This window comes from Heterodontus francisci, chromosome 6, assembly GCF_036365525.1.
Source record: "Heterodontus francisci isolate sHetFra1 chromosome 6, sHetFra1.hap1, whole genome shotgun sequence".
NCBI lineage: Eukaryota > Metazoa > Chordata > Chondrichthyes > Heterodontiformes > Heterodontidae > Heterodontus > Heterodontus francisci.
In genome coordinates this window covers 43,482,721-43,499,521 of record NC_090376.1, presented here as the reverse complement: position 1 = coordinate 43,499,521, position 16,801 = coordinate 43,482,721, and the positions used below count along the sequence as shown (strand labels likewise).

The 16,801-nt window shown below is 45.3% G+C and overlaps 1 protein-coding gene and 1 long non-coding RNA gene across 4 annotated transcripts in view; one reads left to right on the top strand and one right to left on the bottom strand.

Annotated features, from left to right (window-relative positions):
* Nucleotides 1-16,801, bottom strand: part of flt1 (fms related receptor tyrosine kinase 1) — a 306,847-nt gene that overhangs the window by 84,680 nt on the left and 205,366 nt on the right. For all 3 annotated transcript variants that reach the window (XM_068033545.1, XM_068033546.1, XM_068033547.1), the window contains exons 14-16: nt 11,852-11,998; nt 10,514-10,645; nt 7,838-7,944 (exon numbers count right to left, since the gene is read on the bottom strand). In XM_068033545.1, coding sequence (XP_067889646.1) covers nt 7,838-7,944; nt 10,514-10,645; nt 11,852-11,998 — 386 coding nt within the window. The remainder of the gene's footprint in view (nt 1-7,837; nt 7,945-10,513; nt 10,646-11,851; nt 11,999-16,801) is intronic.
* Nucleotides 2,009-16,319, top strand: LOC137371273 (uncharacterized). Its single transcript, XR_010975201.1, has 3 exons — nt 2,009-2,088; nt 15,601-15,685; nt 15,802-16,319. It is a non-coding gene; the product is annotated as an uncharacterized lncRNA (long non-coding RNA).

Below are 16,801 nucleotides of genomic sequence, written 5' to 3'. Positions count from 1 at the left end.
AAAATTACAGAATTATGGTCACTGTTCCCGAAATGCACCCCTACTGAAACTTCGACCACCTGGCCAGGCTCATTCCCCAATACCAGGTCCAGTACGGCCCCATCCCTAGTTGGACTATCTACATATTGTTTCAAGAAGTCCTCCTGGATGCTCCTTACAATTTCTGTCCCATCCAAGCCCCTAGCACTAAGTGAGTCCCAGTCAATATAGGGAGGCCTGTAGTAAACCCCCAACATCGTGACTGCACCCTTCCTATTCCTGAGCTCCACCCATATTGCCTCGCTGCACGACCCCTCCAAGGTGTCCTCCTGCAGTACAGCTGTGATATTCTCCTTAACAAGTAATGCAACACCCACACCCCTTTTACATCCCCCTCTATCCCACCTGAAGCTTCTAAATCCTGGAACATTTAGCTGCCAATCCTGTCCTTCCCTCAACCAAGTCTCTGTAATAGTTCCAAGTACTAATCCAAGCTCTAAGTTCATCTGCCTTACCTGTTATACTTCTCGCAATGAAACAAATGCACTTCAGACCACCAGTCCCACTGTGCTCTGCAACATCTCCCTGCCTGCTCTTCCTCTCAGTCTTACTGGCCTTATTTACTAGTTCCCCCTCATTTATTTCACTTGCTGTCCTACTGCTCTGGTTCCCACCCCCCTGACACACTAGTTTAAACCCTCCCGAGTGACGCTAGCAAACCTCACAGCCAGGATATTTGTGCCCTTCCAGTTTAGATGCAACCCGTCCTTCTTGTACAGGTCCCATCTGTCCCTGAAGAGATCCCAATGATCCAGATATCTGAAACCCTCCCTTCTACACCAGCTGTTCAGCCACGTGTTTAGCTGCACTATCCTCCTGTTTCTAGCCTCACTGACACGTGGCACAGGGAGTAATCCTGAGATTACAACCCTGGAGGTCCTGTCTTTTAACTTTCTACCTAACTCCCTAAACTCCCCCTGCAGGACCTCGTCACTCTTCCTGCCTATGTCATTGGTACCGATGTGTACCACAACCTCTGGCTGTTCACCCTCCCCCTTCAGAATGCCCCCTGTCCGTTCAGAGGCATCCTTGACCCTGGCACCAGGGAGGCAACATACCATCCTGGAGTCTCTTTCACGTCCACAGAAGCGCCTATCTGTGCCCCTGACTATAGAGTCCCCTATAACTATTGCTCTTCTGTGCTTTGTCCCTCCCTGCTGAACAACGGTGCCAGCCGTGGTGCCACTGCTCTGGCTGCTGCTGTTTTCCCCTGATAGGCCATCCCCCCTAACAGTATCCAAAACGGTATACTTGTTGGAGAGGGGGATAGCCACAGGGGATTCCTGCACTGACTGCCTGCCCCTTCTAGAGGTCACCCATCTATCTGCCTGCACCTTGGGTGTAACCACTTCTCTAAAACTCCTGTCTATGACACTTTCTGCCACCTGCATGCTCCTAAGTGCATCCAGTTGCCGCTCCAACCGATCCATGCGATCTGTGAGGAGCTACAACTGGGTAAACTTCCTGCAGACGTAGTCGTCCAGAACGCTGGAAGCGTGACGGACCTCTCACATCTCACAGGTGAAGCACTTCCCCCTCGAACTGACATTTCTAGTACTACTTAATAAATTAACTTAAAATAAATAAATACTTATTAAATCCTTATTTAATCTGAGCTCACCTTTTCTCCACATCTGTTCCAGTACCAACACTGTTTACTTCATAGGAACTGGAGTAGGTCATTCATCTCGTTGAGCCTGTTATAGCAATCAGTTAGATCATGGCTGATTTGTATCTGAAATCCATTTACCCATCTTGGTTCCATACTCTTTATACCCTTATTTAACAAATATCTATCTCAGTTTTGAAATTCTCAAATTTTGTTTTTTGCAGGAGAGAGTTTCAAATTTCCACTACCATATGGGCTGGATTTTATCTGGCCCGCAGGAGCGGAAGTGGAAGCATGGGGCCCGAGAAATTGAGAGGGGAGGTGCTCACCTGGAAACCCGACGTCATGACGCCAGTTCCGGATTTTGTCAGCGGCAGGAAAGGTTCAAGGTGGCGTTGCCACTACGATGCAATGGGACTGCAATTTTAGTTGCTGAAAAGGTATTTACCATATATTTGCATCGGCCTGGTTCAGATTTAATAGGGGGTTTCCTATTTAGTGAACGGCGCACAGGAATTGCGGGATTTCAGATCTCCAGCACCAAGGTGCAGCATCAGTGCTGCCACAGGGAGTCATGGGGAGTGTTGCATGACTCTTGGAAGGGTAACAGGGGGGTTCAGTGTTCTTGCTTGACAGCGGTGCAGCTCTCGAGGCATGGGTGGGCGCAGAGGAGGTGCAGCACTCATGGCAAGGCCGGGTGCAAAGGGAATGCAGCCCTCACAGAAAGGGTGGATGTTCAGGGAATGTAGTTCCTCGGCAAGGGTGGGTCCAAAGGGAGGGCAGAGGGTGCAGCCCTTACGGCAAGGGTGGGAGCAGAGGGGCATTAGCCTGTGATCAGAGGAGAGTGACAGGGGAAGGCTCCAAAGGTTAGATCATCTCTCCAGGGACAACCCATAGGAGGGGGAGCGACCAGCTGGAATGGGTCTCATACATTCAGTCTTTGTAGATCCCCTCGCTGCACAGCAGAGACTCAGAGGGAGGCAGGACTAGACAGTAGCTGGGCAAGCTGGTGAAGATAGACTAAGATTGGTGAAGATTCACAGCATCCGGCCATGCCAAGAAGAGCATATCCGTGGCAGAGAGTGTACCAACTCACCTCAGTTACCTCCAGATGCCCAAGCGCCAGTGTCAGCGAAGATGCAGCTCTCCAAGGAGCCATCACCGTTTATGCCCAATGCTGCAGGATGAGGTGCGACCTATGGGCTTTGGTGGACATCCTATGCCCAGGGGCCTGAAGCTCACCATGGCACTCAACCTTTACACCTCCGGCTCTTTCCAGGGATCCACTGGGAACATGTGTGGGGTCTCCCAGGCATTAGCCCACTGCTGCATCAAGGAGGTGACCAATGCCTTGCTCCAGAGGGCCAGCGACTATGTGTAGTACCGGACTGACACTGACAGTTAGGCTGAGAGTGCCATTGGATTCGGAGCCATTACTGGATTCCCCCAGGTGCAAGGTTTGATAGACTGCACGCATGTGGCCATCAAGGCTCCCATGAAGCAGCCAGCGGCCTTCACCAACAAGAGGGGCTTCCATTCTATCAATGTTCAGCTGGTCTGTGACCACCAAAAGCACTTCCTGCAGGTATGTGCCCACATCCTGGGAATCAGCCACGATACCTACATACTTCGGCAGTCCCAGGTGCCATAGCTTTTCCAGCCCCCTGCTCGCCTTCAGGGATGGATTCTTGGGGACAAGGGCTATCCTTTGAAGACATGGTTACTGACACGTGTGAGGAACCCTCACACTGCAGCAGAGGAGAAGTACAACATTTGCCACAGGTCCACCCGAGCGACCTTCGAGCAGACCACTGGGCTTCTGAAGATGAGATTCTGTTGCCTGGATCAATCTGGTGGAGCCCTGCAGTATGCCCCAGCATAGGTCTCGCATATTGTGGTGGTCTGCTGTGCTCTGCACAATCTAGCACTGCTAGGGTGGGGAGGCCTTGCACCAAGATGACATGATTGATCGCCATTCCTCATCTGATGAAGAGGAGGATGCCGAGTAGGTAGCGTGGGATGATGAAGCTCTTGTACCGGAGGCGAGGGCCATTGAGAGATGTGCAAGGGAGGCTTCAAACAATCTCATCCATATCCGGTTTTTGCCACCATGATGCCCGTCGCAAGTGAACTCAATAAATACTCACCTCACTGTATTCCACGTGTCGTCTCTTTCCTATCACACTCCTGCACCTTCTGCCCAGGCTCACCAGACACATTTAGAAAGCTGAGAAGATGCCCATACGCAGCCTGCCCCTGCACTGGCAGCCCATTGAGGGAGCAAGCGTGAAGGTGGCATCTGATCAGGAAGCAGGGAATGGATAAGAGATTCTCAGCAATGAAAGTGACCTCCATTTATTGAAATGTTCACAATACCCAATAAAAGATTGAGTTGCAAATACCCGTGAAACTGCAAGTGCGTCTAGGTTCTTTTTTTCACGCGCTTCCGTGAGCTTCTATGAAGTGCTTCCCCTGTGCTAGCAGCGGAGGTGAAGGCAGGCTGCTGAACACGTTACCTCCTCTGGCTGAGGAGCCACTGTCCACTCTCAGAGTGCCCTGAGGGGAGCCCCCAGATGTAGAGGTCAGCCTCTCCTCTGCCCTTTCAGGGCTGATTGAAGCTCCCTGCTTACCATAGATGCACTAGGACCTGAAGTAGATACTGGCTGCCTTGTCTCCCTCTAGCCTTACCACTGCTGTGTTGAACTCATGGACAAGATGAGTGTATGCAGGTTTGCGTGCATTTCTGGGATCTGGCTCTTCAGGAGGGTCACCAACTTCTCGATGGAGGAGCCATGGGCTCGTATGCCTCAGACATGGCAACACTCATGGCATAGATGGACTTTTCCATCATCCGCCAATGACTGCACATAGCCTCTGGCAGCTCTGCCAGATGTCCCCTTAACCTCTCTCTGCAACGCAAGCATATTCTGTGCTGCCGACATCAGAAACTTGCAGACTTTCTGCCACTTTCTGGCCTTGCAGAGTCCTCTGACTGTCAGTGGCCTCGCCTGTCATGGCCTCCGTCAGCTGCTCAGATGCATGTTTGGTGCCACTTGCGACCCTGCATCTAAGCCTGGACCCATACCCACCAAGGTGAGAGTTTCTGAGCTGGTGGGGGATTCAGGGGAATGGTGTGACGGTGCACCATCTGAGGATTCTTCCTCCTTGTCCTCAGAGGATGACAGGATTCCAGCGGCACCAGCAGGCAATCTTCCCTCTAAGGTGCCACGACCTGCATGAAAAAATACAAACATTTAGGGGTTTTGCTGCATGGATCTGCCCATGCCAACCATGTGTGATGTGGTTCTCTCGAAGGGCAGTGGTGGGCACATGAACACAATGCCTCCTCATTCTCTTGGGTGGACACTACAGCCTCTCCATCTGCTATGGATTGGCCCCCTAGGAGACCGCTAGTTCCAGGGCCTCCTCCTCTGCCGGGGTCAATTCTCGGATATCCAGGATCCTACCTCCAGTCTTTGCCCTTTCCCTGGTGTTGTGGGCCATTTTCTCCTGCAAGCAGAAAGATGGACACTGTTAGTCTTCCCACGGAGACCAGCAGGAGACTTGTTCTGGTGGCAGCCATTTGGCCCCAAATGCCTCCTCCTCACGTCTGCTGTTAAGGGAAGCGTTGGGGGGCAAGCTAGGACAGAAGGCCGACTGTCTTGAAGATGTAGTCATGCATCTGTCCTGATCTGCTGCTGCCTCAGACCCTTGCTATCTCCCTGACCATGTCACACTTCCTCCTGCAGGACCACATGCAAGCCCCAAAGATGGGATGGGTATGGAGGACTCACCTTGGCAGAGCGTAGGAGGTCTTTGACCCTCTTACAGCATTAGACTCAGTTTTGGAGGGTGACCCCACAGCTGCTGACCTCTGCAATCTCCATGCAGGCTTGCTTGATCAGACGAGAAGGTCTCTTCCTGCCATCCCTTGAGAAGAGGAGCTCCAGCCTTTCCCTTACAGCCTGGAGGAGAATCTGCAGGGAGTCATTGCTAAACCATGGGGCCACCCATTGTTTTCTGCCTGACATGGTCCCTCTTGGCTTCCAGAGAGCTCCTGGCTTTATGAGACCTTGGTCAACAGCACAGCAGCACACAGACTCCAGGCACGGGAGTTCAGCAGCAAACCAGCACAGGGACTCCAGGCAGGGGGAACAGCAGCAAACCAGCACAGGGACTCCAGGCAGGGGGTTCAGCAGCAAACCAGCACAGGGACTCCAGGCAGGGGGAACAGCAGCAAACCAGCACAGGGACTCCAGGCAGGGGGAACAGCAGCAAACCAGCACAGGGACTCCAGGCAGGGGGAACAGCAGCAAACCAGCACAGGGACTCCAGGCAGGGGGAACAGCAGCAAACCAGCACAGGGACTCCAGGCAGGGGGAACAGCAGCAAACCAGCACAGGGACTCCAGGCAGGGGAACAACAGCACGACAGTACAGCAGTACTCCAGCACAGGGACTGAGGCCAGGGGGTCAGCAGCACAGCAGTGCACCAACACAGGGACTCCAGGCCAAGGGGTCAGCAGCACAGCAGCAGCAAAGGCAGAGCAGCAGCAAAGTCATTCAGTGAAGCATCAGTTTAAGCAGGGCTGGCAGTGCTATAAATGTGGAGCCAGCACCTGCGTTCTCTCCACGTCTCGTCATCCGTCTCCCCATCCTCCAGGGGAACCGGCCCTGCGCCTCCGGCAATCAAATGGCCAGTGCCGTGTGATCACAATCGGTCTATTGCATATGTGATATCACCCTCATGTGGTCCAGTTTCCAGGACCCATGACAGGCTGATAAAATTTATCCCTATATGTGAAGAAGTGATTCCCTTTGCAGGAGTACTCATTTCCAATGGGTGCATCACCATCACCAACCCAACCCCCCGACCCATCATAAAGAGTATGTTGGGCTCTTTAGCCTGTTACCCATTAGGATAAGGTACTCCAAAGATTACAAACTGTGAAGAAGACAATGGGAAACCATCTGAACTACTTTTTCTTATTAAGTGGCTCAAGAATCTTATGTGTGAGGCATGAGTTTGGACCTGTCCTAGGGCAGAGCACAACAAATGGACAGACTTTCTATTGTTAAAACCCACTTCAATCCAAGCAGCTAATGTGTCTTTAATTTCAAAGATATGTACAGTGTTAGAGGTTAAGACCTAATTACTACAATAATCTTTTTATACTATAGTATTCTTTAGATTACCTTCCACCGCTAGCTGACATGATGGCAAGATTAATGCTGCTTTTATGTAATGGTGCTATCACTTCCGGTTGTACTGACTTTGGCAGTAGCACTGTAATACAAATAAAGCAACACTAGTGTCTCTGATGTACTGGGGTATCATCTCTAGAGGTATTTTCCACTGCAGACACAGTGCTGCCAGTGGTTACCTCCAGAGGATTAAGATGCCATAAGCTACCACATTTTCTAGCTGTAAAGCTGTGCACAAAATCCACCTGTACAGGCGAGCAATGCATTTATTTTGCTTTGCTAGTTTGTACATGTCTTTGTCCTAACATTTGGGAAACTCCAAAGCAATGAAAATTAAAAATTGCAACTGAAATTGTTATGTTGCCTTGCAGTTTAATGCGGCTGATTTCAAAGCATGGAGATCTCCAACACACTTGAAGCAGCTTTACGTTATAAACTGACCAATACCTTGTACCCTGAGGTTTTGTGTTAAGAATTAGATTAGATTTTTTTAGATTAGATTAGATTAGAGATACAGCACTGAAACAGGCCCTTCGGCCCACCGAGTCTGTGCCGACCATCAACCACCCATTTATACTAATCCTACACTAACCCCATATTCCTACCAAACATCCCCACCTGTCCCTATATTTCCCTACCACCTACCTATACTAGTGACAATTTATAATGGCCAATTTACCTACCAACCTGCAAGTCTTTTGGCTTGTGGGAGGAAACCGGAGCACCCGGAGAAAACCCACGCAGACACAGGGAGAACTTGCAAACTCCACACAGGCAGTACCCAGAATCGAACCCGGGTCCCTGCAGCTGTGAGGCTGCAGTGCTAACCACTGCGCCACTGTGCCGCCGTATAACATATGGTCCTGAAACAAAAACAGATGGTGCTGGAAACACTCAGCAGGCTAAGCAGCATCTGTGAAAGAAAGAACAAACATTAATGTGTCAGGTGTTATGACCCTCCACCAGAACAATGACTGGGGTTTACCTTTTTGAGTTTACGCATGAACAGAGTCAGAAGCAGCCAGAAGAGTGCAGCAGCTACACAGGTACATGTCAGGGTTATCAGCTCCAGGTTTGAATTCTCTGGTGACCCTAGAAACATGCAGTATACATCGGAAAAATTTGAAACTATTTTCTTCCAAAACCTTTGAAAGCATCTGTAATTTTTGCATATGTAATTATTTTAGAAAACAGTGCTTACATACAAAAAATTTCTTGTCTATAATTGTATTCTCCTTTTTATACATTTTATTTGATGAAACAAATGCTAGAATTTTTAAATTTAATTATCCAGCTTTTATCTTCCATGAGCAAAGAAGTTTACCACTTTCTCACATGGCGAAACCTGTTGAGGGGAGATGCAATGGGACAAACTTGCAATGTGCAAACTAAATAGACTAGTTCCTGTCTATATAAGATCAGCGATAAGCTGATTTCATAGAATTACATAGAATTTACAACCATTCGACCAAAGAGGACATGCTGGTTTATGCTCCATATAAGCCTCCTTCTCCCCACTTTGTCATCAGCATATCCTTCTATTCTTCTTGTCATCCTTCATCTAGCTTCCCATTAAGGGGAAGGGAGGGGGATGGAGTGGGAAGGATCTTCTATTCTGATTCAATACCTTCCCCCAATTAAGAAGTATCTGGTCTCTGCTTAGTTTCTCTACATAGCAACACATCAGAGAGTAGAGCTTGACTGTACGAAAAGGATAGGGAAGGTGGGAAGAAGAGCTCAAACCCACATGTGACATCAATGCGAAGACCTACGTTCTCACTGCGCTGCCTCACAAGTTTATCGCATTATAAAATCACATTGCAATCCTTCTCAATAACCAACTGCAGATTAATTCCAGTGGGCTGGATTTTGCAGGGGGTGGGGAGAGGATGGCGGGTTGATAGTGAATGCACGCACAAATTAGCATGGAAATCTTGAAGTCGCAGTCTGTCGCTCAGTGTTCTCAGTGGTTTCCCCACCCCCACCCCGACCCCAGAGCTGGCAATCACTGAAATCAGTGAGAATTTCAACTTTCCCACTCCCACATCACCGTTGAAATCCCTTAAAAAGTTGCACCTTGTTCAGTCAAGTGTAACTGGGCTTTTAATGGCGATTAATGATCAATAAAATTTGATGTACAGATCAAAGGGCCAGTTGCTTACTCAGTGGCCTGTACATGCCTTCCCCAACTATTTCTGGTGAATCTGCGCTCCACCAACTGCAAAGCCAATATATCCTTCCTGAGGTACAGTGCTCAGAACTGAATGCAGTACTCCAGATGAAATCTAACCAGTAGCATTCTAGCCCTCTTGAGATAAAGGCTAATATATTCATTTGTTACTTTAATTATTTTTTCTACCTGTCCACTAGCTTTTAGTACATGGACTTCTAGCTCTCTCGTTTGCTCCACTGTTCCTAACTTCCAACAATTTAGAAAATACACTGATCAATCTTTCTTAGGTCCAAAGTGGATGACATCGTACTTGCCCACATTGAATTCCATCTGCCACCAATTTCCATTAATGTCCTTTTGTAACCTTTCGTTCTCATCTACACTACTTACTGTGCCATCTAACCTAGTGTCATCAGCAAACTTGGAAATACTGCTCTCTACTCCTTCATCTAAGTCATTGATAAAGTGAAAACCTGAGGCCCCAGCATAAATTCCTAGTCACTAGTCACCTCCTGCAATATCCATTATCCCCAATCTCTGGGCTGAACTTTGTTGGAACAGCAGTGAGCAACCCCGCGTTGGCTACTTGAGGGAGCCCCGATCTAATTCTGTGGCAATCAGTCAATTAACAGCCTGGTGTCAGGGCTCTCATCCCTTTAAGGGTGGAGATCCTGCCTCCAACAGCTGCCAGCCAATCAGAGAGCTGGTAGCTCTTGAGTCCTAGGAGCGCCGCCAAGAGCGGTGGCCACCGCTGGGACTGCATCCGGCCTGGAGCAGCATCAAGGACTTCACCAGGTCTGGAACCCAGGTGAGGAGAGTCCAGGTTGCTGGGGCAAGTCAGGCAGGTCCCAGCAAGGGGTGGGGTGGGGTGGGGTCATTAGTGAGGGCTGGTGGGGAGGGGGCGGGGGGTGTTTCCACAGGGCCAGCCCTTCGTAGGCCACAGGGTGCCCAATCAGGAGGGCACCCCCTGCTGAGCCCACCGGGAGGCCGCCAGCAGCCATTAAGTTGGCCGATTAATGGTCTCAACTGGCCTCTGGACAGGAAGGCCATCCTCGACCTTCCCTGCTGCTGATAAAACTGCATGGTGTCAGGAAGGTGACGGGTACTCCACACCCCCGCCACCTTCCCTCACCATTTTATGGCTCCACCCCACCTCCCAGCCCATTCCTAGAGGGCTAGTAAAATTCAGCCCTCTGACTCCTACCTGCTAACCAATTTTCTACGCATGTCAAAAGAACTTGCTGCCATCACATTGAATATTCCAATGAACACTTGCTAAAACACCAACACCAATTGAAAATCAGTCACTAAATTGTGGCTTCATGTAAATAAAGGCAACTATATTTAGATGGGCACTGCAGCAGCATAAGTCCCAAAATACTTCCTTTAAAAGTTATTAAACTTAGATTTAAGAGTTCTAACTTGCAGTTACATTAAAAACTATTATAAAATGATTTTAACATCACTTATATCTTTTCTGCAAGTTACCTCGAACAGTGATATAAGCAGAAGTCTCCACAAAGCCTTTCCTGTTTGTGGCTTGGCACTGATATAGGCCTTCATCCTCTTCTTTGACTCTTTCAATAATTAACGTTTTGCTTCCTGGTCCCAGGGTAATACCTTTGTATGAAGTATGTGACAGAGAATTAGACCCATGTATTCCACATAGCCTTATCTTGTTTATAGTTAGGTCCCATTTACTTAGATCTATAAGCTGAACAGCCAGACAACAATCTAATACTATGACATCCTGCATGATACAGATACACTGTTATAAAAACACTGTCTTTATGGGAAAAAGGACAACTTCCTATTTAGTCTATTCTTAACAGTATTGCCCAAATTATACAGGAGTCAAAGATAGCATCAGATTTGGTTTGTTTTGCCTATATGTTGACGCAATAATGAAGTACTAAGTCAATCAAATTATCAGGCTGTTCTTTTTATATAGACTTTATCGGACGTTAGAATGGAAAACACAAAAAATTTGTCAAACTTGTGAAAGAATTCCCAAAAATTTTAATGCTATTTTATCAGCTTCAGCAGAACACAGAATGTTACAGCTCATACACAGAAAGCTCAAGTTTCTGTATCTCTGTAAAATACATATTCCCCCCCCCCCCCCCCCAGTTTAGTGTTCTTTCCCATTCCCATTCCCTTAACATGTGAGAATGGGGCTTATGTGCAGATCATTTTAGTTCGTCATTAGAAGGTTGGAAGCAGCCTAGTGTGACTCAGTGACTGATTTCCTCCAGCTTGTGGGAAAGTATCAAACGTTTACTCAGTGCCTTCCCCTGAAGGCATAGATACCATGAACCTGTTACATGGGAACCAAAGGCACAAATCTAATTCCTAAATGGCACAGCATTTTGGTATACTAATGCATTGTGCCATTTTGCCAACTCAAAGTACATCTTTAAAAAAATCATGTTGAACACTAAGATTAGTGTTAGTAGAGTATGAAGATGGCAAGAAACAAAATGATCATTATGAAAACTATCTTTAACATAGTTTAAATCCTGATGCTGCTGAGACTTCTCTATTGCCCTAGAATTCCAGTATTCTTACATCAGTAAATAAAAAAAAAAGTGACAAATGCCAAGCTCGTCACATCAGTAATATTACATAGGTTTTGTAAAAATAAGTTGCAAGAAAATTTAAGAATTATAAAGCTTAGAAATTGCTTGTAATACTAGTCTACATTAATTTAACTGGTTAACGCCTCAAAGCAGTATCATAAATACAGTTAGCATTCACACGCTGATATCGCCAATAGTAATTTTCAGGTTGTATTATAAACAGGTTTATTTTCTGTAGAAGCCACACCTGATTCCACAAGTAACCTCTGCTTGTTTTTGTACCATGTGATTTGTGGCATTGGTCTTCCCTCTGCCTGGCACTCCAAAGTAATTGAACTACTGACGTTCACCTCCTGGCTACTTAAGTTGCGCAGCAGGTATGGGACTTCCTGGGCTGAAATTGAAGGAGCCATAGTCTTTAGTTAAAAAATAGGAGCTGGAGATCACTACACAAAATAGTTTTGCTACAAAGTATGCTGTACACTTTACAGTGATATCCCTGATAGTAGACTATTAGGCCTTGCCTTCTGAAATTTTCAGTTACACATAGCAAAGTATACCACTTAGGACGTTTGATTTTCAGTGGCCCGGTTAAAATAAGGGTAAAGTGCAAGTCCTTTGATTAGATTCACATGAATATGCCTTTAAAGAGCAATATTTGAATTATAGAACTGGTTCTAAAGATTTCATAACCAGAAAATGTTTGCTTCTGCACATCTATGCTCAATGTAAAAGCAACTAATGTTCTATTTTGTATTACTACTCACAGAAAACAATAGCGAGATTTACCACGTTGAAAATAGATACTTTTTTAAACTGTCAAAGGCAATAGACGATAATGGGCTGGCCGCACCAAAGAGCTGCTGCAATCTTAAACCCGGTGGCTCATTTAAATAGCCGGGGCGACCCGCCCCCGCCCCTCTAATCACGTGGAGGGGGTGGGCTGTCCGTCCACGGCAATGGCGTCAGCTGCCTGTGCAATCAGCCCTGCCAGGATATTTAAATTTTTAAAGAGATATCCCCACAGAACTGAGATAAATAATGTTCCAACGCCCCTTTCCCACCCCTTTCAATAACAATTACCCTTCTCCCCCAAAATATGTATCTTTACATCTAATCTGCCTTCGCAAACTGCACAATGATTAAAGTATAATCCTTCCCACCATCCCCTACACCCATGACGTTTATTTGACCCCGTTCCCAACCCTCCTGCACTGATAAACTTACCTCCTCCCCCCTCCCCACCAGTGTCGCGCCTCGTTTCCCAGGATGGGGATCTGAAGGCGCAGGAGTGCCGGCCACCGCACTGACGATCGTGGCGATCCCACGAGTTTGCAGGTGAGTATATTTAAATTAATTAATTTTATTGATTTAAATATTCAAATTGTGGTCCTGTCACCCAGTGGTGGGAGAGCCACCAAAAAGCCTTGCCGCTACTGGATCGGGGTGGGTCCTGCCGGCGTCGAGGTCCGTGGCGGGCCCCATCCGGAGCCATCTTCAGGCACCACCCCCCACCCGCCCCCCACCCCCACCACGGATGACAACATCGAGGGCTGCTTAAAATCCAGCACTATGAGTGCAATGATAATAATAGGAGTATGTATCCACTTAGGCAAGTACCAGAAGGTTAGTGCCAACTGTGGAACTGTGCAGAGAAGGGCTAAGGGAATCTACCAGAAAGAAAATTGTAGTAACAAAACAAGTGGAAGTTTAATATGTTATTTGTAAGTACAAAGTTAGTAGTTCGGTTGTTGTAGGTAAAATAGTCATGCTGGGAACTTAATTAAAAACTTGCCAATCTTAGCACAGAAACCTTCACAATTACTGTCTTTAGGTTTCTCCTTAAATGAGTACATTTTCTGTGAACCTGGTATCAAGGGGGGAAACTCCATTGTTTACTTTTCTACCCTCCACAAAAGCTATTCCCATGTGAAAGATAAGTTCAGTTTCAGGGCATTGTGCCACTTTTTAAAGGAGGAAGTCCGTTTAGGAGTTCACAAGCACGAGAAACTGTTTGGATTTCGTCAGTCTGGTTCCACCTCTCTCAAATGAGTAGTTATTTTTTATGGGACGTGCCTTACTACGTGCCACTGAAGGCTTTCATTCACAACACTGTTCAAATCTATGAACGTTTGTTGTTTTCCTCCACTTTTGAAACATTGTGGTTCAGATATGTTTAACAAAAAGATAACTGGGACGTGATATCCAGCATGTAATAAAATTCATGTAGAGTTGAAGTCAGACCAACTAATTACCAATCTGTCAATTAATCTCTCTTATTTTTAATTAATGCAAAATGGAATAACATACTAATCATCTTGTCATGAAGCCAGCTGGCATAGTGCAGTACTGTGCACACATCTGAGACAACTATTCAAATCCTCTTCTGCTGAAAACTGCAGGCATTGTTTCATTAATAAAACAAACGCACACTAAAATATAATGCTTCAGTCCTTTTTGAGAAGGGATCCCGAACACTGGATACAATGCATACATTTGTTAGTAAAATAATAAAGATTCACAAGAACACAAGAGGAAACAAAAGCAGACAATACATAGAGGCCTGTAGCTGTTGCTGGGGAAGTCTATTTTGCAATGAGCAAATCTGAAAGAGCATGTGTCCTCAATGGCACTCTTTAAAAATCAGTTTTAGAAAACCTACAATCATTTCTGTTGAATTTTTTTTGGTATTTTTTAGTCACTTTTCATCGGTAGCTCTTGAATTGGAAGGGTTGCACTCAGCAAAGGGGCCAAATTAACAGATGTGATCAAGGCTGGAGCAATGTATCGCTCCACACCTCATTTCATCTCCCCCACACTGCCAGGACTAGTAACTCTTCTGAAATAAAAACAAGAAATGCTGGAATCACTCAGCAGGTCTGGCAGCATCTGTGGAAAGAGAAGCAGAGTTAACGTTTCGGGTCAGTGACCCTTCATCGGAACTGACAAATATTAGAAAAGTCACAGGTTATAAGCAAGTGAGGTGGGGGTGGGGCAAGAGATAACAAAGGAGGTCTAGATTGGACCAGGCCACATAGCTGACCAAAAGGTCTCGGAGCAAAGGCAAACAATATGTTAATAGTGTGTTGAAAGACAAAGCATTAGTACAGATTAGGTGTAAATACACTGAATATTGAACAGCAGCAAGTGCAAACCTGAAAAAAAACAGTGGGTAAGCAAACTGAGCAAACAAAGATGAAATGAAATAAATGCAAAAAAAAGATTGTAAAAAATGTAAAAAAGAATGTTAAAAAAAAGGAAGAAAAAATAGCTAAAAATGAAAGTAAAATGGGGGGCTGTCATGCTGTGAAATTATTGAACTCAATGTTCAGTCCGGCAGGCTGTAGGAACTCTTCTGAGTTGGCATTCTTCAATGATGCTGTCAGCACTATTTGTTTAAACAAACCTATTCAGAGAAATCATTAGAGGGAAAAATGATCAGAAGTTATTGATTTATGTTGTTTTTGTTCTATGGACTGTTTAATTACTGAGTCTTGCACATGTTTTAGTAATGTCATTTTCTTCATTTTCAAGGAGTTTGCTGCAGCATATCCTGCAGGTGCACACATTGTCCATCAGAGTTCTCGTCCTGATTCTTATAACTTATAACAAGTTCTTATTTAACATTTTACTGCTAAAGTTAAGTTACTTTTACTTTTTAGTATGGCTGACCCTTCCAGATAACTGCAATCTTATCAATAATATATGATGCTGTTCATTTCTTTGTTCCTGTCATGGCATGTATGAAGTTAAGAACCAGGTTTACTCATAAAAAATGGCTCAGCTCATCTTGATACAATAGCCCCATAATATTAATAGGTGCCTGGGCAGATGTTAGAAGAACGGCTGAACCACAAAATTCAAATAGAATCATCTTGTAAAGTTGTGCATATAGCTTGATTGGGATCTCTTCTTGTGTTTAAGACAGACATATTTAAATTTTAGTTGTTTCAGTTGTTTTTCTGGAAAGTATTTCTTTGTTTATCTTGTTCAAAGTGAGTAGTCCATCTGACCCCATCAGAGAGAGATGGATGGACCATGGAGACCCAGTGGAAAGTCAGCAACAACTGCCACATAAAAGGTTAATATTGAAGGATATTGGGGCAGATTTTAAACTTGCCTCTCAGGTGTAACACTGCTTTTACAGATCAGCCATATGTTATAGAAAGTGCCCAATTTTCATTTTTACTATTGTAGATTGATGGTGCCAGTTCACACCCATAATTATAACAGACTGACTCTGATCTCACTTGGATTGTCAAGAGGAGGTACCAAGAGCAGACAGGACATTTCCACACAATGAGTGAGGGATGAAAAGTACAAGAGCGAGAAACTTCAGAAACCTCCTAGCATTTGGTTACCGAGTGGCACTGGCAGAGGTTTAGTGGTAGGCTTCCAGTCCACTGTTTGAACTGGCAAACAATGCGTGAAGCAGGAGGAAACCTAATGAAGTGAAGATATAATTATAAGTGGGTAAAACAAGACAAAAATGCACAAATAAATAATTTTAAAATAAATAAGAAAGGGGCAAATAGAGCCTACAACACATTCCAACGTTCGTCCCACATGTACCTTGATTATTCATGAAGGGAATTCTCCAACAAAATATAACTTTTGGCTGCAAGTCTATTTTCTTTATTTCATATGGATTTATTCAGTTCCAATATGATTAACGTTAATACAAATGATAGATTTTAGAAGTACGGAATAGAAGATTGCTGTGTTCTAGGATATTTCTACTGCAGTAAAATCATAAGTATTTGTTTAATGAAATATCATGTATTCAAAAATAAAATCAAAAGAAGAAAGGGTTTATTGCTTTTATGTTGCATGGAATCGAGGATGGAAGACTGCATCTGCTATTTATTTTTAAAGCACTAACCAGACAGAACTCCATTATTGTATAATATTTTCAATCTTTCTTCGTCATGAAGCAAAAGCATTGGTACCACGTTCTTGAGTCATTATCCTCAAGTCATTGGAAAGAAGCAAATTATCAGATGATATAATTTGCTTTGGTTTTCTTTAACAAAACATCAGTCAGGTGTTAAAAACATGTTTCAGGTAATCCCATGCCATTTGAATTATTGCTCCCGTTTCCAACCATATGGTGATAAAAGCTTGCCTTGAGCATGTGACTATTATTTAATCACAGGTTTCATAACTTTTAACAAATAAACACTCCACACTGAAACAG